The 21,202-nt window shown below is 40.1% G+C and overlaps 1 protein-coding gene across 1 annotated transcript in view; it reads right to left on the bottom strand.

Annotated features, from left to right (window-relative positions):
* LOC111219683 (caskin-2-like) overlaps positions 1-14,670 on the bottom strand; it is a 43,996-nt gene extending 29,326 nt beyond the window's left edge. The window contains exon 1 of the mRNA XM_022742400.1: positions 14,534-14,670. Coding sequence (XP_022598121.1) covers positions 14,534-14,627 — 94 coding nt within the window. The 5' untranslated portion in view covers positions 14,628-14,670. The remainder of the gene's footprint in view (positions 1-14,533) is intronic.
* Positions 14,671-21,202: the final 6,532 nt, after the last annotated feature.

Raw genomic sequence — 21,202 nt, 5'->3', positions numbered from 1 at the left:
TACGCTTGTGAAAAACTGGAGGGAAAATGAATAAAAACATAAGGGAAACAAATCACACCAAAACAGTGAGCTCAAAGACGATAAAACAGGACACATAACTGATAATTCTGTGTGGTTTTTGTCACTATGGGAAATGCGTTTTACATTAGACTAATTTCACCCATTGTTATTATAAATACATGGATAAGTGGAACTTTTAAAGCTCCTCCAGTGTAAAGGTCTGTGTCCATGTGTAGTGTGATTATAGATCAGGTCTAGCTTCTATATTAATACTGTGAAAGTATCAAAGCCTCAGTCCACAGAGAAATGCACACAGCCTGTATTCAGAAACTGAGCCTTAAAACCAGCCGTCAGGACTTCTGGAACTTTGTGATGTCACAACAAAGCAGTCACCAAGCCCCGCCCACCTGGACCCAGCATCCAAACCTTTACAGGATTTGGTTTCTCTGAGTGTTTTTACCTGAAATCTGCTATATTTTTATTGGATCACTCAGAAAACAGTCAGCCAATCAGAAGAGAGGCTCAGAGCCTCCTCTCTTCTGATTGGCTCACCGACCTGTTGTTACTAGAGCTGCAGAGAGAAGCCTGAGAGAGGAGATGTGAAACTACACTGAGATGGTTTTTGGTTCTTAAAACCACAAATATATCTTCTTATGGATCAACACTTCAAAATAAAACAGAAGAAAAAGAAAATATGGAGCTTTAAGATGTCTCAGTTAACTCTCTCTCTCCTACAGAAACACATTGTCACTCTGTATTTTAACATAAAAGTCTAGTCTGCTTCTTCTGTTGTACCAAGTCTTTCTTTTTCGGACATTTGCCCTTTTCTTTTACCATCTGAGGATATCTGAGTTGCTTTATCTTACAGCATCTTGCCTCGCCGAACTCTGCTGCCACATGTCACCCAGGATAAAACCATGTAAGTGTCAAGACTGACTTCTAAAGAAAAGCTCTTCCAGAAAGAGCAGAAATAACAGAAGCCACTTGCAGACTTTGTTCTTTGGAGTTTTGTTAAAAGTTTTTACTCTATATGTGAGAAATCTTCCCTGCAGTTGTAACAGAGGGAATTCAAGCCCACTTCCACCCACAACAGCTTCTCATTAACAAAAGCAGAGGAGGACACTTGACCCCCCCCCACCACCACAAAGAGCAGGAGGTATCCAGCAAACAAACAGCAAAGCCGCAGCAAGACAAAAACACAGGGGAGGGAGAGAAGGGGGTAATTTAAGGTCATCATCTGTCTCTGTGGATAAATGGTTTGTGGTCAGGTAAGGACTGGGGACCTCATCAAGGGAAACACTTATCTAAGGAACACATCCATCTAACTGTGCTTATTACTGAGAGCGTAAACACAGCGCCTGAAACCAAACCACCAAGGCAGAGCGGGGACTCCACTTCACTCCAGCTATCCCACAGAACTCCTAATAAGGCTCCAAAAACATGATCAGGAATGCACACGTTTCTGCCTTCCACACACTGGTTGTTTATCATAACCGGGACGGCAGATAGTTTAATATTAACTATAAATTAAAAATGAAGGAAACCAGAAATAAACACAAGCTCATAACCCCCTGAAATCCCACTGACGGCATCTGCGGCTTCAGCAGTGCCAGCGTCAACTGGGATGTTCAGTCTCACGGAGCGGAGCCATCATCCACCTCTCTGCAGTGAGAGTTTGTGTCAGCTTGAACTGCTCTCCTGAAGAAATCACAAGAGTCACTCCAGCTTCGAAAATAAATCACTGAAGTGTAGGCTGAGACTTTTAGCAAAGAGAGTGATGTTGAGGTGTCTGTAGGTCTCAGAGGTGAAGAGATGTTTTAAAGGCTGGATACAAGAACGGACAGGAAGCATTCAGCTTTTTAAATACTTGGTATTTTAGTGGTAATGGTATTTTAGATCCAGTTGATCTGTCAAGTGTGAAAAGGTCTCCTTTCCGTTATGACCCTGACTGAAGAGGCCACAGCAAAGGGAGACACAGCATGGTTACAATTACTAAAGAATGTGTTTATTAAACCACAATAAGATGCCAAAGTGACTCTTCAGAGTATGAGGTGTGGAAATGAGTAAATCAGCAGTGTGTGGCGTGCATGAGTGTGGTATGTGAGTGCAGGTGCAGAACTAAACATGAGGATTAAACTAAGACAACACAACCAAACCCAGAACGTGGTGTGTCTGCGGAGAGGAGCAGAGAGATTAGTCGGCAGTCAGGTCAGTGTATTTGGCGGGCAACGAATTTTCATTTAGAAATCAAGAAACAAAAAACAGAAAATGATCCAATTCAAATTTTTTGTTTTGATAATAAGAAAGAAAAAAAAAACACGGGAAACGACAAAACGAACCGTTGTTTTTCCTTGATGTGATTATAAATGGAAATCGAGAATTTCCAAAAAAAAAAAAAAAATCAACTTTGAGAAAAATTGAGAAAGATGATTTCCAGATTTTTCAATTCCGGATTTCCATTTATAACAGTTCTCTGTTTATTACTATCAAAACAAAAAACAGGAAGTGGGTAGTTTTCCCTTTTTCTTTTTTTCACTATTTCAAAATGAAAATTCGTTGTCATCAACACTGAAAGTGTCATGTGATCCATGCAGGTATGTCTCTATATACTTACATATATATTACACATTACACATCTGTACAGATCAGACGAGCAAGTAAATACTGCCTGGTTATGTGTGAGACACAGTTTATCACACTAACTTCTCTAGTAAATTAAGTTTTATTTAATGTTTTATTCTTGACATGTATTCTAAAGCATTACAAAACTATGGTCCTTCAGAGAAACATATCTGAAAACAACAAATACTCTGATGCTGAATGATGCTAATCCGACCGACTAAACCAGTTTCATGTGTGTAGCTGCTCCTGGCTGCTACCTGCATCACTCTATGACAGAATAAAGATCTTTCTGATGTCATGTCAAATGTTTTTCCAAACGTTTTTTTGTAAAGCAAACATTTAAACTGCCATAAAATACTAAAAATATTAAAACCGATGTCCTGACATAGGTTGAAAATTAGAATTTGGACACTGTCTGTCAGAGATGCTGAGGAAAAGCATCTCACTGTCGAGTGTAATCAGCTGTAATCCTGCTCAGTCATAGACCCACAGTCTGATTTGTAATGCATGCTAATACAACTGCAGAGACAAACAAGCCCTGAAGCAACATCAGCACCCGTCTTTAAATCAGTGAGCGAGCGGCAGCCTGACGGGTTTTCTCTGACAGAGTGCTACCTGCCACAGAACACCTTTGGTTTTTACCTCTGGTTGTACCAAGAGACTATGCGTATGTGTTGTTCATACTGTAAACTGCGAAGGGAAACAAAACTGGTTTGCTTGCGTGTGTGCATGTGTGTGTATTTATGACAATGTGTTGAAGTAAACAGTCATAAAAATGCAGCGTAGGCTGTGGATGCAGCTTCAGTTCACTGGCAGAGTTTCCTAAAACTACAGAGGAAAGGAAGGACAGTATAAAAAGAGCACATCACACACCCAGGGGTATACACATACACCAAATTTGCAGAGTGACACACTTTAGCCTCATCAATTCTTCATCAATTGCTTCACTGCTGCATCATTTGCTTTAAGAATAAACTCTGGAACTAGGTCTTGAGAAAAACCCTTAACATCAAAACAGCTCCGGGATGTATCATCCAATAAATTTGCTCCATTGTTAAAAATGTAGAGAATAATCTCCCGTGGTGCCGCTGGCAACTAGGTCAGAGGCATTCAATATTCGCTGACAATGAGCCAGTGTAGAAATGAAACAGATGATCTGTGGTGATGTGTTGCGCTCTGTGTATTAGTGCGTGCACGTGAACCAGCGTTGCTACATCTGTGTACTTCCTATCAAACAACAGCAGATTAGAATGAGCGTAAACACACCTGCAGGTCTCATGTTACATAACATGTCTCAACCCTGCGCTTCAGGGACAAAACACTTTACATACCATTCAAATAATCTGTTTACTCTACTTACCCAACTCGCTGCAGAGCCCCTCCTTTATTTCCATGCACTCTCTATTAGACAGGAGGCTCTGGGTTAGACCGGTTTTCTACCTCAAAATAAATGCCCTGGAGGTAAATATGACAGTTTATACTGTGCCGCAAATCATCATTATCACAATTCTGGATTTCAATATGATTTTTGCATATTACAATATTAACTTCTATACACTGTGGTGGGAGATTTTACCCATCTCACTCACATACATACTTAAATATTCTGTACATGATCAATATTTCCCTGGCTGTACTTTGGTAGTACTTTCATGTTTTTGTATTGGAATTTCACACTGAATTTGAATCTAAATTTACGCTAAAATGCACCAATTTTTGTTTTCTGTTCTGTTTTTTGTACTGAAAAAAACATTTCCTATAATGGGCAGCTATGCAAAGTTTTAACAAAGAGGCTACAGATGTCCTGCAAATGACCTTGACAGCTTCACAAATCTGTGCAGGCAGAGTTTCACACTCAAAACAGTTTCTGTACTGAAACATTTTCACTCTTAAAAACACCACAGGCACAGGATAGGCTCTCGTGGGAGCCAGCGCCTTAAAGACAGAACTGCTACTACTGGTTATTTTCAATAGCTTATATTTCAATTAATTGTTTAATATGTAAAATGTATTTTTTTTAAGTGAAAAAGTCTGATTCCAGTGCTCAAGATCATTAAGATTTCCTATGAGAAAGGCCACACCCACAGTCCAAAACAGCATTACTGCAGAGTAAATACAATAAATTGTTGTTGAATAATTTTTCTCTGGATCAACTGAATGATTAACAATGAAGCAGCTAATTGTTTCAGCGCTGTTTAAAAGTCTACAGTCTTCCAACATGAACTGTTGCACTGTGAGAGCAGGTTGAATATTACTAATGACTGTAATTAGTACCGTTGGCAGCTGTGTTTCCAGCTTGGCCAGGCAATATTCACTGGTGGGAAGCCAGTGAGGGATAAGGTATGTAATTTGCTACTCAGACCGCAGAATGCAAAATCTAAGTTTTTGATCCATGGCATCATCTCAGTGTGAGAGCAGGAGAGCGCACAGGAAGTTCACACTAATATTCAAATGAGCAGGAAGATGTTCTGACATATCATTTCAGTTCTTTTAAAACAACCTGGTGAAGTGACAGACTAAAACTGGCCGTTTCAAATTATGAGAAAAAGAAAAAAATTGAACAAAACAGCTTCCTCATCACTACCTATACTGATAGTTTTTGTGTAGAAGGTACATTTGTGGGGCTTGTTAATGTATTTTTGGTATAAATGGTGATCAATGTAAAGGCGATGCTTTATTTTATGGGTTTATAGTTTCTGGAAATTTCTGTTTTCCTCTTACCAGGAAACCGGCTTGAAAATTAAGAGCACTACAGGGGTTAAATACTTTTTTTTGACCTTAACAGGACACACCAGCGTTTATCCTCCAGGTACAATGAGAGTGATGCATCATCCACATTTGAACATGTTTACAGGGAGAGTCACGACTCCACTTGAATAAAGTCCACGAGAATCAATAATTACTTTGGACCACTGACAAACACAAAGAAACAAAACTATCACCATGTGTTTCAGTCTAATGAGATGTTCCATCACTTTTCTTTTTCTCTGCTGTGAGTCTGGCAGCAAGAAACCAATCTCTATCCCTGAACCACAGCTTTTACTGAAGAGGACCGAGGTGTAATGACAGGAAATATGACACAGGTTCATGAGGAGTTCACCTGCCTGGAAAACTACTGTGTATTTGTTGCACAGCTTGTCATTGTCTAATCTTTTCTTGCCATGTGATTTGTTTCGTCACTCTCGACTCGAAGTCCCGCACTGTTTGTTCACTCCTGCTTTAAAACAGTGGACAGCAGCTGGAGCCTTGAGGCCATCTCCGATTTTGCTGCTGAGGTCAAAAAAATAATAAAACAATCGATTTCACATGGGCTACTTTTCTCAGTGACCCCCTCCAGCTAGTTAGTTAACAGTCATGTGATTATCGGACTTACACACCAGCATAAGGTCACACACTCCTACGTGGATGGAAAAGTCATTACAGTTCTCTTTTAGCCTAAGAGACACAGATCAATACTCTCTTGTGTACGTACCGTGATATGTTACTTAAATGTTCGTTTAGGACTGGAGCGACGGCCGCCACCCGCTCATGGACACCAAGTCCTACAGTGTGAGGCTGTAAACGCTCGACTAACCACATCAAAACTTCAGTGATAACAGTGTTATTATAACCAATACATACTCCGTCTCTTTCATTACATCTTCTCTGACTTATAAATTCTGACATATTTCAAACTCCTCGCTACCAGTTTGTAACACGAGCTTTCTATTATAAATGTGAAGCTCCAAGTTCAAGCTGATGTAACCATGACGACAGTTCCCTTACTGCACATTAAAAAAAATTTGCTCTGGCTTCATCGGCAAGGACGGTGTTGAAGCTCATGAGAGCTCTGACGTAGATGAAAGACACAGCTAGAAAAGTTTGTTGTTTGACCTTGCTAACTTTATTTAAAAGGGTCTGTAAAGTAAACAGACACTTCCTTGTCAAACTGAGCTTCATTAGTAAACTCGATGGAACGCACCTTTAAATATGACCTGAGCAACATCTGTAAGCGTAGCGGCACCCTGACTCAACACAGACCCACATAAACATCTGTGCTGTGAATTATGGTGATAATAATAAGTTTAATGAAACATAGGACCAATTTCACCCACAAAATATTGGCACCAGAGCAAAAGTAAGTGAAACGATGAGGAAAAGAAAACAGAGTTGATAACAGCTGATAGTGACATTAAACCACTGGATTAAGGTGATAAAGTTTTTAAAGTTTGAGAGTTACACTGGCAACTGATATATGGATATTACATCTTAAAAACCTGTCCACACTGGAGGAGTCGTCTGTGGAGAACACAACAAACTGCAGTGAAAACCTGAAGACATCTGATTCCACTCAGTCATACTGTAGGTTCGTCTGACACACACTGATCTGTTCATCCAAGACTCTCTTATCATACACTTCTCACTGCAATGACTAGTGTCTTATTCTAACGCACAGCAGCTTATCAAACAACTACAAAGCCAGCAGATACGAGCAGCCACCGCAAACGCTGATTTCTATTTCCTATGCACAATAGGTGAATGAAACGAAGGTATGAAAAAAGAGCGAGATAACGTGGAAGATCAAAGCCACAACAGCTACCTCTCCTGCTGATTCTCATTACTGCTAACGGATACTGACGCAGCCCAATTCCCAAATGGGAGACACACTCCTCACACACACACGCAAGTTCACGAACACACACAAACACACACACACGAAGCCTCCTTGTCAGACAGTCACATTATCCTTGTCTGTACAAGCACAGAAACAGTTCTACGCTAACTCAGAGTACTCCGCCTACAGATACTTCTTTTTGTTGTTGTTTTATCACAGAGCCAAATCCAAACACATGAATACAGTTGCAGGGCATGTAGAGGCAGGGCAGAACCCGGCGACACCGGTGCCTCACACTCTGAATGCTGCATTCAAGCGTCTGCCTGACTGATGGGTTGTTTTTTAGAAAAAGGAGAAAAGAATGGAGCGAAATGAAGATGGGTGCCAGACTTAACTATGTGCAGCCTGTAGCAAGTAATAAAAGGCTATTGCAACACACACACACACACACACACACACACACACACACACAGCTTAATTCCTTTGGTAACTTCCTCAGCAATCTTAGACAGGCTACCCCATCTGTCAGAGGAGGAAAGGGGACAGGATTAATGTGTGTGTGTGTGTGTGTGTGTGTGTGTGTGTGTGTGTGTGTGTGTGTGTGTGTGTGTGTGTGACTTTGTGTGTGACTTTGTGTGTGGTGTGTGTGTGACTGTGTGTGTGTGATACACTGCAAGATTACGTGAACTCGAAAGCCGTTCACACACTACTTGGCTGCTCCCCAACTGTCTGGCGAATAAAGCAGAAGACTGATTAGCCCAGTTAGCTCGTTAGCTATTGGGCTAACTATAACAACCCGCTGTTACAGACTCAAAACACTAAAAAGGCAAAATACAAGAGACAAAAGTTACAGAGTTGAGTGAGCATCAGATGTGGGTGTATTTGGCCATGTGCAGTATACATGCACATAGACTTCACACACTTGTACACACATGCACGACTACACCTCTTCTTAGGTACTCTTAAATCTAACAGACTTCTAATCTCACACTAGGCCAGATGGGTTATCCCTAATTCAAGGTACAGGAATGAAGGCAGGAGGAAGCCAAGATAAAGGATGGGGGGTGGGGGTGGCTGAAGAAAAGGAAGGATCTGCAAACGGAAGATCACAAACTTAATGTCTTAGACATACTTCTACATTGTGGGAAAAGCACTTATTGAAAACTAGCACTTACTAAAATTAGAGAATGGTAGGTGTTAGGTGGAGTTACATGTGACGTACACCTCCACCCAGCAATTCTGTGCAGCGTCTCCCACTGCAGTGGTGCCGGCAGGACATAGTACACACAAGAACCACCTGTCCACTACCTTTAGGTTTCCCCACACACGCACATATGAACTCATGGAGAGAGAGAGAGACATTGATCCGTGCATTTTAACGCTAAAGTTATGACACGACACCACAATAAAACTCTGATTAGCCTCCTACCACATGCATTTCAAAGACCAACCAACAGCAGCTGAATAACAATACACTGTTATTTATATATATATATATATATACACACACACACACACTATACTGTTATATACTGTATTGAATATCCCAGAGAAATGTGCAGTGAAAGTCGAAATGAAGCAACAGATTCCCTCATTTAGCATCATCATCATCATAAGAACAGTTGTCTAACTAACTACTAAAGATATTGATAACAATACGCAACAGCAAGACCAAACCAAGCTGCTACAATAAACAATCAAAAAGCTGCGAGACAATAAATTAAATAGTATTCCGGCCTATTTGAAGTTCATTCTGCGTCTGAATGAAATATCCTTTATCTCCTGCTCTCCACTTCAATCTAGACTCATAACGTTAGTGAGGGGATGCAGCTGAAAAATTAGACACGATCTCCTCGTCACAATTTTATTTTCAAAACAGACAAAAATATTTGAAAGAAATGTACGCAGTGTGTACAGGGTTACAGCTGCCGGAGCCACTGTAGCTGTGCACATAGGGATGGGTATCGATGACGTCGGAGCCGTCCCTGCACACAAGACGATCCGAGTCCAGACTGTTCTACAAGAATCTCTTGAAGACTCATCTCTTGTGAGAGCACCTCCTCTCCAAACACCTCTAACACCCTGACATGTCTAACGACGCCAGGTCTCCTCCTCTCAAGTTGCTTTGGATGAAAGCATCTTCTAAATGAGTAAATGTAAATGTAAACGAAGTTAAAGAATGCAAAGCTGTTTCATCTAAGAGGAGGGACAGAGGGCTGGGATAACTTCAAAATTCATAAGGACTTTGATCAAATGTTCATGTCTTTTAGCGCAGGACAACCAACCTACAGTCGTTCATTCATTTGTGTCTTTAAGGAGACAGAGCGAACAGGTGACGAAAGGATCAAAACAAGAAATGCAGTCTTAAAGGATAATCAATTAATGATGAACGAGATCGTCACCAGCAGAGCTTCGAATGAGACTTAGCACCACAGGGGTTTGTCTGCATAACAAAGATGTGAACAGAGGAATGCTCACAATGAACCGGCCCCAGTTTGCTAAAGAAAATTAGAAAGTATAACTTTCTGTAGAAAGATCATCAATGATTAATCAGCAAGAAAAAAAAAAATACCAGTATGGATTGTGAATTTCTGCTTTCGAGGTTTGAACTGAATAATCAATGATGAACACCCCCCCCCACCCAGTTCCCTGCAACGAGTTTCACTGGTGGTGAAGCTGATGTGAGCTCTTTTCTTTAGACATAGTCTCATAACAAAATATGATCGTAATAAATCTCAGTCGACTTCCTGTGCACATGAAAATAAAACATCACACTTGTCCGACTATAACTCTAACACTCGATTAATCGATTAGTTCATCAGCAGAAACACTTAGCAATGCTCATGTTAATTGGTTACTTGTTGAAGTTTTTAACTGTCAGATAAAACGGGAAATTTGAACGGTTGGGTGGTGCCCCATTTTAGTCCCAGAGAGAAATATTTCAGCGGACACTCGATGGATCGCTCTGGAAATTTAGTTCAGACCATCCACAAGTCAGAACTTCACTTTTTCCAGTATTTTAGTGTTTGGTCAAATACCTGCAAAATTAATAACATTCCCATCAGCCTCCTGAGATATTCACACAAATGGTGTGCCCCCCCCCCCTCCAGGCAGGAAATATTTCTAATTTAAGTTCAGTAGAGCGAGTGGTTGAAGTTTAATGGTGCATTGCTGATAACTGGGAAATAATGGTTTGAAAATAATAGTTAAAAACAGATTTTATTATTTAGTAGGACACCTTACATGCTTTATATCTGTGGGCCTCTCAAATCTGTTAAATTTGGTTGATGTGAGAGTTTGATCATGGTGGGTGGTCAACACAAGTATCCACCTGGGACTCAGCTGGTAATAACAAGGCAGTGATGTGATTATGATGTGTTAATCACAAATAACTGTATGAATCAGCTTAAATTGCCAACCTGACTTCCTGTGGTTGGCTGCATGTTCAGTGAAAAAGATTTGTGAAGGTCTGACTCATCAATATACTATATATGGATCTGACACAACAGATGTTCAAATATGATCTTTTGCCTTTGTATGATGGATGTTTGTCCATCTGTCCGTTGAGAATTACCCACAGGCCTTCTGTTTACCGTGACGGAGGAGAGGGTTGGGCCGAGGGTCGAGATGAAAGAAAGCATGTGTTTCAACAAAAGACATTGTAATCATGAAGGTCTTTGAAGAGCCTCTAGTCTCTAATGGTTCCCATTCCAGGAGGGGCAAACGACACCCACTTCTGTTAACTCCCAGTCAGGAGTGTGTGGGGGGGGGGGGGGGCACAAGGATGACTCCACGAATCAAGCTGTCACTCTGAATGCAACAGAGTGCATCTGCACAGAGGCTGCAGCCTTCTGTCTAACCACTGCATCTATACACACCAGGTCCACCTGACTTGTCAGCTCGCAAACAGCTAAGCGAAAAGAGGGAGACTGTGGTAAGTCCACTTAAATTGACTGAACACCCGGCCTGATGTCAGCAGATGGCTGATCGGAGAAGAAACCTCCCATCTCAGCTCCCTGTCCATCAGCCAGCATCGGTGCCTCCGCTAATCCCCTCGGGGCACTGCACGTCTCCTCCACCACCTCTCAGCCAGCTTTACCAACAGGTTCCTGCACCGAGCAGAGCGACCAGCTGAAGATGCAAAATATTGGTATTTCAAGGCTGATGCTTTATTGTATTTTTCTTTAACAAAAAGGCTAATGTTCATATATATATATATATATATATAAATAAAACCCCCTAAAACAGCACACACCAAGCCTTTCAGCTTAAAGCAACCCAGTTTGAGCAATCAGTTTAAGTAAGGAGCCCTAAGAACGAAACCTGTTCACATTTCCACCCCAACAGTAACACTGATAATCGATTGACAATACCAACAGTCTACAAACATGTTAGCAGCTCGGTAAAGCACAGTGGTGCTTTTAGCTAAATGCAAATGTCAGCAGATATCATTTTTGCTATCCTAGATTAGCATGTTATCATGCTATTTTGCAACTTAGCCCTTAACTCAACATCGGCTGGGAACGATGAATATTTTATTAAATGTGGAGCCAATCCATGAAGAAGTTGTTGATATATTTTGCTGAAAGAGAGAAAACTTTGACTTGGTATCATTTGGGGAACATGAGTATCTGCAACACATTTCAGGGAAATCCATCCAATAGTTGTCGAGCTATTTCACTCTGAACCGCAAATGTCAACCTCATGGTGGCACTAGAGAAAACTTTATGGGATTCATCCTCTGGGATCAGAATTTTTTCCTTTATAAATGATTTAAACTAAACTAATTATCACAAGTGTTGTTGATTTATTATCTGTTAATTGACAAAATCCATTAATTGCCAAAATACTAGATCTTTGTAATTCACTGCTTTACACCGACAACACTGGGATAACTCTTTTAATCAGCTGTGTGAGATACTGGAGAAATAAACAAAATGAAGGAAGAGGACGCTCCAGACCAAACTAGCTAAATACTGGATGTTGTTGTTTTCTCCGACTTTGAATAAAATACTGTGTCGTCCTGCACCTGCTGTCAGTTTTGTGTCATGTAACTGTGTCACACTCCCAAACAATCAACAACACAGTCAGTCTCCTTTTCCTTGGTCCCAGCTGACCAGCTGACCAGCTGACCAAACGCCCCCTCTAACAGTGCTCTCTGTTTTTGTCTGTCCTCCACAGGCTTGGTCACTCCCTGACCCCCAGGGCCCCCCACACCACTCCCTCCAACAGCAGAATACAGTCCATGCACAGGTGCCTCCCTCTTCCATCTGCACGCAGCCCCGGGCCAAAGCTTAGCCTGAGGCCTTGGGAATGTCCAGCATGTCGGCCTGACACCACCACAGCAGCTTATAAAAGCGCCTGACCCTTGCAAAGGATTTACACTAAAGGATAAGTTTTGTTTGTTATAAGAAAGTCAGTTAAACTCACTAGCAGGTCACAAAAGGCTGCGAGTATCATCATGAGCAATCAAAATCTTTGTGTTCCCCAATATAAATCCCCAATAATGGATACTAAATAATCTATCAGCAACATTATACCACCGTATGTTTGGGGTGGCTGGTTTCAAAGCAGGTCACTACAAACCAATCAATCAGCTCTTATTGACAGGCAGTGGAGGTCATGTGAAGAGCTGCAGGATCTGCTGCACGTCTGTCAGACACTGCAGCTCTGACCGAAGTGATAAATGACTTGGACAACGTTCTGCGAGGGTCCTTGAGGATCAGCGGCGTTGAGATCCGATAATATCAAATATCGCAATATTTACTGCCACAAGAAATATTTTTCATAATATATGAAAAAAACAAGGATAAAATTTAAAATTTTGTATCAATATGAAATTTGGGATCTTACCCGATCCTATAAACAAGGAAATTTTCCATTTGAGCAACAACTTAACACTTTCTTGCACAAACTTTGGCAATACGTTCATCTTATGTTTTTGGTGTGCCGGTGCCGTAAAGACATAACATACAACTCCACTTTTATCTTAATATACGAGGTCAGCTGCTGTGTTTGCACAGTTATGGTCTTAACTTTTATTTAGCTCCAATGAGCAAATAAACTGAGGTCTTTCTAACAAACACCCCACATCATCTCACACAGTTACACATTCAAACATGACAAAAAATGACTTAATCAGGAATAAATAAAGAACATTAATTAATCTATTTGTGTCTGTATGTAGCTGCCCTCACTGCCTCAACTGACCATTCCTGCTTTATAGTTCAGTTGGGACCACCTGCCTGTTGCATACACATTTTACTTCAGCTGCTTTCAGTGCTTACACTTCAGCTGATACTTTAACTACTTCCTTGAACTTCAACTGAATCTCCAAAACCCGCTCTATTGATTACAATATTTATGTATTTATTTTATCATTTCTTTATATATTTTTTTAATGAAGAAGTCACTTTTCTTCCACCACAAGTCTCACTTAGGAAACAAACAACTATAAAGTTTAATTTGGCCACTGTGCTACTCTTCCAAAACTGTGCCTTGCTCAACGGCACCTTGATAGTGGTTCATAAAACAGCAGAGAACATTACTCATTCACTTTTCCCAGCCGCATTTTCCCAGCCAGTGTGGCAGTCATTCCTCGTTCACAAACCACAAAGTACACATACACAGCAGTGCAAGAACAGACAATATCATTTTTAATATTTTCTGCCAAGCGGCGCTCGCTGTGTGTGCAGTGTGTAAAGTGTGTAACAGGCTTTTTCCCGACAGCCACAGCTTTGTTCTCAGAGCTTGTCATTGAGCAGCCAGCCATACTGATGAAAGCCCAGAACAGATAACGCCACAAAGAGAGGCTTCAACTTCACAGCCCGCTTGGCCTTAATTTTCCCCCGGCTTGGATAAGGGAGTACCCTGTCTTTTGCAACAATGCTACTGTAAAGAGAGCTCGCTTGTCGCCCGACTTGGAATCTACGCAGATAAGGAACTCTGAAAGAAGAAGAAAGCCCCCTAAAACCCACACAGCAAGACGCGTGAGCTGCAGGGGTCTGCGTTCAGGAGATTAGCCCGTGTTGTGCCGCAGTTTGAATCCACTTAGTTTCAAATTGTCCCTGACCCGACTGCTGGAGGGGGCCGTGTTTTGTGGTCGACAGCTGAACCTGATCCTGTGGTTATCTCAAAGAGACTGCACTTGGTTCAGAAGTAACAACAACATCGCCGCTGGCAGCAGCTCTGGCTCTGCTATCTAAGTTCTGTTTCACAGTGGAAACAATCACACTCCCAGGCCCAGAGCACAGAACAAAACGGCATTGTATAGAAATAATACAAAACCAACTCTCCCCCTGCGGGCTCCAGACTTACTGGTTTTGTTGCACTTGACTTTGGAGAGAAGCTTGTGAGCCAGCAGCAGATCCCCACTCTTCACCGCCACCAGCAGATCTTGCTCTTTCCCCATGATTACGAACTGAACCACAGATGCACAAACTACTCGCAGGTCACTTTTTTTTTGGTCTTTTCAATGCTCCTCCAGGCGGATGGTTTCAGCAAACATTTGCCAGAGAGTTAACAGGCAGCTGCTGAAGCCCAGCCATGAGGAGACGTTGTGGGTAGAAGGCTAGAGAGAAGGAGTGTCAGGTGAACTGGTGCAGGAGGTCTTCTTCCTCACGTTGTTGGAGCGTGCATCCATTCTCTCTGATGAAAGTGATCTTGGGTTTGGATATAGACGAGAACTAGCAGAGGTTTAGTTGCCTGCAGGACTGAGCTTGTGTTCATAGTCTGTCTCTGTCAACCTGGAGGCAGCAGCAGCCCAACCTGCCATCACACCACGAAGAGAACACTAGAGAGAAAGACACAGGAAAATCACTGTGAGTCCACCATCAATGAAAAAATACAGTAATTGAAGACAGTAGCCTCTGTAAAGCACTTCTGTATGTCCCCATATAACTCTGTTGGGCTGGTAACAAATCTCAATGCATCTCTATGCAGAAAGTGTCTCATTATAAAGTGTGAATTTTGTAAGAGCACTGACTGACAAGTTTATTTTTACACTGCAAAATGTCCTGCCCAGTACTTCATACAATAAACTTTTTTTTTTTTTTTTTTTTTTTTTTTTTACAAAAAACAACATTGATGGATCCGTATCAAATACTTTTATATATGAAAATTAATATCAGCTAATATGTCTTTATCAGATGCTTTAAACTCTGATTTTTTTTTCCTGATTAATCACCAGTGGTTTTCTCTGGAGGCGAGAAGTCTCATTGAAATAACTGCAGTTTTCTTTCCACACGTCCATCTTTTAGTTTGGTTCAGTTTAGTTTAGTTCAGTCATTTTCCAACTCATAAAACTCAAATACACTGGTAGACAACAAATAAACATTAGGTTAATGCTTTTTTTGCAATAAAAACTAAAGATAAACAAGAAAGAATATATTTCCTTTTGCTGTCTACATAAATAATCTACTAGCCTACTAGTATTCAAGATATTCAATTTACAATGATACAGAAACTGTGACAAGCAGCAAATCCTTCTGATAGACATGACTTTAGCTTGACTTCAACTTTTGTTTGTTTTCTCTGATCCAGGAAGACCCGTCCCTCAGGAGTGTGCAGCTAATCTGTTAGTCTTCCCGTGCAGGAATAAGGTCTCCATCCAATGATAACATTCCCCGAATTTAAGGAAGTATTTCCCAGTCAAGTTGTGTCTGGCCTTCTGTCCGATTACGTATTTGGAAAAAGTTCTGTGCAGAGCTGACCGCTGCTTCACAACCAATTTAGCTGAAATCCTAATTGTGTGCGACAAGCGAAGAAACCACATTTAACATGACACAACATAACCGGGAGAAATGTTCTCCTACAGGGGTGAAACCGTCAACCTGGGTGAGTCTGTTTCTACCAGTGAGGCCACATCACTCAGACACAGCCTCCAATTAGAGGAGTCCACTCTGTGTGCAAAACAACTACAAGTAAGAGTCCAGAGCACTGTCTGACTTGTCTGTAAGTAAGTAGTTATATATGTATGTCAGCATTAGAGAATTTCTGAGAGTTAAAAAACATCAGATGGATTTGTTTTGCAATTCTCAAAAGCATTATTATTCTCTTTGTCATCCTGACAGACAAGTAAATATTCTTCTTAAGCAGCAGACTCTGTTTGAGTTAATAGTCTGTCGTGCTTGGGGAACACTTTGCAAGTCAAAAACATGAGTACTACCAGCCTCTTTGGGGCACATGGTTCAGTTATTTCTCCGGACTACTGGGTGATCATGCAGGAGTGTAGCCCAGCAGCAGATGCCAATGCATGTCTGTGCACTGACACATGATCTAAAACTAGCCAGGCACCTTGCCAGGCAGTAAACAACTGCATAGCCCTTCAATGGCATGAGCCAGAATGTAAACAAGGAGTCCAAAATGGGCTTGTTAGCCTAAATGTCAAAGGATAGAGCTGGAGTTAAATGGGGTTCCTGTGAAATCCTGAGTGACAGGAGTGAAACATGTAAAAGCTTATAATAAATCCTTCAATCAAGACTAGACTGTTAAAAAATAACAAATCCTGCAGTCTCATGTTCTGTCTAACGTGAAAATTGAAAAGCAAGTGAACGCATCTCAATTTATTGTCATTGTTCTAATTTTTCAAAATTGGCATAAAGGGCTCAATTGTATGTTTTAGAGCTCAGTTCAATCATACGCAGACCAAACCCCATTCTCGACTCTGCTCATTTAATCCCATGTTGCTTCTCAGCTAATCCACTATAAAAAAAAAAAAAAAAAAGGCCTTTGACAAATCATCGCTGTTGTAATGTATGTAAATTCGGTAAACATCAAATCCAGAAAAAAGAAAAATATGTAATAACACCTTATACATCCGTTTTCTAACTGGTTCACTTGTTATCCATACTGCCTTTTCCCACCATAGTTGAGATTTTATTTAAATTGAGCGCCGATGGTGACTTTTTATATATGCTAAATTTATCAGAAAAGTTCAAAGTTATCACACATGCTCTGCTTGTAAATAAAAGAACAGGAATGTCAGATTTCTGACAGCGATGGGAGAGTTTCCCCTCAAGTGTTGGGGATAAGTACCAGACAGATTCAGCCGTTGCCTCCATCTGAACACGGAGTGTTTTTAAACTCAGACTTTTTGGACACATTCTTTAAAGTTCGCTCCGCCGCCATATTTATCGTGTAATTCGTCCGTACGTGAAGCTTCTCTCTCGTTAGCTAACTTGTCAAGTCTCAACTGTCAAGGTGTTCCGACAGCCCGGTCCAAAAACAAACAACACGTCTCTCTCAGTCTACAATGTGACAATATTTGTAAAACTTGATGTCGTTTCATAAATTTTTTTTCTGAATAAATAAGTTTATGAAGAGATGAGCACGCTCACCTGTTGTAGTCGTTGCAGGACAGGTGGTGACGGGCAAATTTACCGGAGAGTTACTGAGGGAAAAGCGCCGGGCAGCACGAGACGTAGGAGTCTGCGTCAAGTACTAGGCATAAATATGACACTTCCGGTAACAGCTTTCAAAATAAAGCTTGTTTCATTTAACGTGCCACAATAATTTAAAACTTTGGTTGTCAATTTTCTGTCTTTTTACATGATGCGTATCATGTGTCAGAGAGTTGGCGAATTATTTATATAAAGATTTTTTTTTTTGCTGTGAATTTTTTGAAACTACTGAGCGTTGACCTTTTTGCGGCTTTGCCCGCCACCTTTTTTTTTATTTTATTTTGAAGGGAGAATTACATAACTTCTGCTAATATAGCATCTGCTATATTGCGAGTAGCTTTACAGAGTCTCGGCTGTTTAATCTATTCCTGGATAACCAGGATCTCACAGACAGTGGACAACAGAAGTTCAGCAATCAAGAGAAAAAGTCATTAACAAATTCAACTAATGTGAGGATGTTGCGTTAATGTCAGACTTTCGTAGTACTACAGCCCCTCAATATTAGGAGTCTCTTAGTTAAATGTACTCCTCAGGAAGTCAAATATAAAAGGTTTTTGTTGTATCTTTGGATCTACCTGTCTGGGTGACAGCAGTGACAATGAAACTTTTAATACCCTCGTGCATTATTTAGACAACTTCCTGCCAACATTAAGGCAAATTAAACTGAGGTTCGTCTCCCTGCAATGGACCCCCTGGAGCCCCATCAAGGACCCCCTGGAGACCTTCAGAAAGACAGTTGTGTTGTTGCGACATCTGCTGGTTAGAAACTGGTATTGACACATGGCATCATTAGATGTCTTTGCTCATGTGTTTTTGTATTGCCATCCACAATACAACAAATACAATATGAACCGAGGGAAAAAACAAATCAACGCCCAGGCTAGTTTTCAAACCCTTTCATCTGCATTAGATTTATAGATTTTCCTAATCGTCTTTTTCATAATCCAGGCTCAGAGGGATTTTGCTAATTCTGACTTTTTCAAACTTGTCAGGATCATTTTTAACCCCAAATGACGACTTTGTCTATAAATAGACCTCTATCTCAACATGTTAAGCTAAAAGACACATGAAAATGAAAACGAGAACTAGAAAAAAATAATTACAACAATCAAAACGTCCTATTTCTTTGTAATTTGAGAATTTATGTTTTTTCATTTATTATAATGTTAACATTAAATACTGGCGAGCTGGGCGAGCCACGAGGGGAAATGCGTAAGAGGGCGCGGGGACAGGACAGGACAACCTGTAAACCAGGAGAGGAAGCAGAAATATAAAGGAGTGAAGTTAAAAGTGGAGAAAAATATGTGAGGGTTAAGAGGAAGAGGGATGGGTATGGAGGTAGATTTTGTCTCATTTATGTAAACTGCTTGACAATCAGTGAATAAATGTTTGAATATAAAACACCTTCCACAAATACAAAAAATACATTTATAAACTCACAAAAATATCTTCCAAATATAAAACGGATCTACAAACAAATTTCATGAATAAAAACATCTGTGAATACATTCAATTCATTTACAAATAAATGAAAAGAATGAATATCTTCCTAATATTTACAACTTTTAAACAAATATTCTCTTTTCTCTACCTTTGTGGATTTGCGTTTAGAGTTTTGAGAAAAACCTTCCGGTCTGAACGAAAACCTACTTTTATTGGAAAACAAGCGATCGCCTGTTGACGCCGCTTTTCAAAGTAAAAGCACGCAGTCTTCTTGGAGCCGTTTATTTCTTCAACTAATCGGCGACAAGTAACGAGCGCAACGTTAACGGTAAGATATGAAGTGACAGAACCTGTTAGGGTCTTTGATAGTATGGCTTTTGGTTTTGATAATTTTTGTTAAGAAATTACGTTGTTAATATGCAGGCTAAGCTAACGTCTTAGCCTGCATATTGCCAGGGTGACAGTAAACAGTCGTGTTGCAGACCGAGGGAATGAAAGCAGGGTTCTGACATCCCATACTGATGATTCATTGTAAATAAAACACATTTCATACCCATCCAACCTGTAAAGAGATACCTGGTGTCATTTCTTTACCATTGAGTTTATTGTAATGATTCAGTCATTTGCATTTTCTACATGTTGGCTATAATGAGTTAACATTTGTCCTGTAGTCACTGAAAACAGCCAACTCATCTCTTACAGGAGGTAATAAGGAATAAGTCATAATGCACAATATATACACTAAGTGAAAGAAAGGTTACAAGGTTCATTTGACAGGGTTGTATAACAAGATGAAACTCCACCAATAAAAATATTTTTTATGACATCTTATTTGTTCACTCATTTACAGTAAATTTTGTGTTGAGTAGAATGAAGAGAACGGCAACTAGCAATTCTCCATATACAATGTGATAAATATTCAGTCAGAGATGACTTCAAATAACGAACATTGTTAATGTTGAGACGTTAGACTGTTATATTTTAGAAAAGATGTTTATTCAAAAAGAATAAATTAAACTCATCATGCAAACAAACAAAAAGCAGTCACTGTAGATGTGCATTTAATAACATTTTACAATTTTGTTAGAGTTATCATGCATCAATACAAGTATACATTACACCTCATCCTAGAGAAACTCCCGGTGGGAGGCACCTGTTAGACATCTTAGTATTTTTTCCTGTCTGACGGCTCAGTTAGATATACAATGCATTTAGAAAGTATTCAGGCACTTTTTTTTTTTTTTTTTTTTTTTTTAATTCTTATGTTGAAATTGTTTAATTTGCATCAATGTTGAATGCCAGCTAGCAGCTTGCTAATGCTAATTAACTTCAGAATGATCTGTCAACGTCACTGAGCTCAAAATCATTAGAACCCTAATTTGAGCCTATATGGGAATGAGGTGTAGTTATGTGCATGACTTACCATTTCTTGCTTCTTCCTGGCCTGAGGTGCATTCTGGTATCCTTAGGAAAACAATTATATTAAAATAAAATTACTTTCCAGTGCAGGGCAAACAGGGACATTTTAAGCAGCTCTTCACAATACAATATTGAAAAACATTTACATTTGTTCAAGCACAACACCAAAAGGTGACATTTAAGAGTAAAGTTATTTTTTTTTTGGTTAAACATGTCAGGGGAGTTTTTATTTCTTAAAAATAAAGCCTTTTCCAAAATCATTCCACTTCCATGTTCTTTGCCCACATTACACATTGATTACTCACACACAAGGTAAAACAAAGACATTAAGCCTAACTTGACTGATTAACACATTTGATGCATAGAAAACATTGATCACTTTTAGAGTACTTACTAGAAATTTATGCTCAATATAAAATACAATCTCATGAGAAGGCACCTAGGCCAAAACTGAATACTCCACTTACATATATACTGGTACTAAGCACTTGCTATATGTACATCCATAAACACATAGATATGCATGCACAATGAGAATATGTGTATGACTATGGGGGTATACAAATGCAAGTATGTAAGTGTGTGTTTGCTTGAGCATGTATGTCGGCACCACACCTAATGAAAGTTGCTACCACTAGGTGGCACACCAACCACCAATTAACAAGAGTAAAGATACATGTGGAGGCAAAATGCATCATGTCAGTAAACAATGTAGCTGAGGCTG

This window comes from Seriola dumerili, unplaced genomic scaffold (genome assembly GCF_002260705.1).
Source record: "Seriola dumerili isolate Sdu_G_001 unplaced genomic scaffold, Sdu_1.0 BDQW01000068.1, whole genome shotgun sequence".
Taxonomy (NCBI): Eukaryota; Metazoa; Chordata; class Actinopteri; order Carangiformes; family Carangidae; genus Seriola; species Seriola dumerili.
The sequence above is the reverse complement of the archived record's forward strand: the minus strand, read 5'-3'. Positions and strand labels throughout refer to the sequence as shown.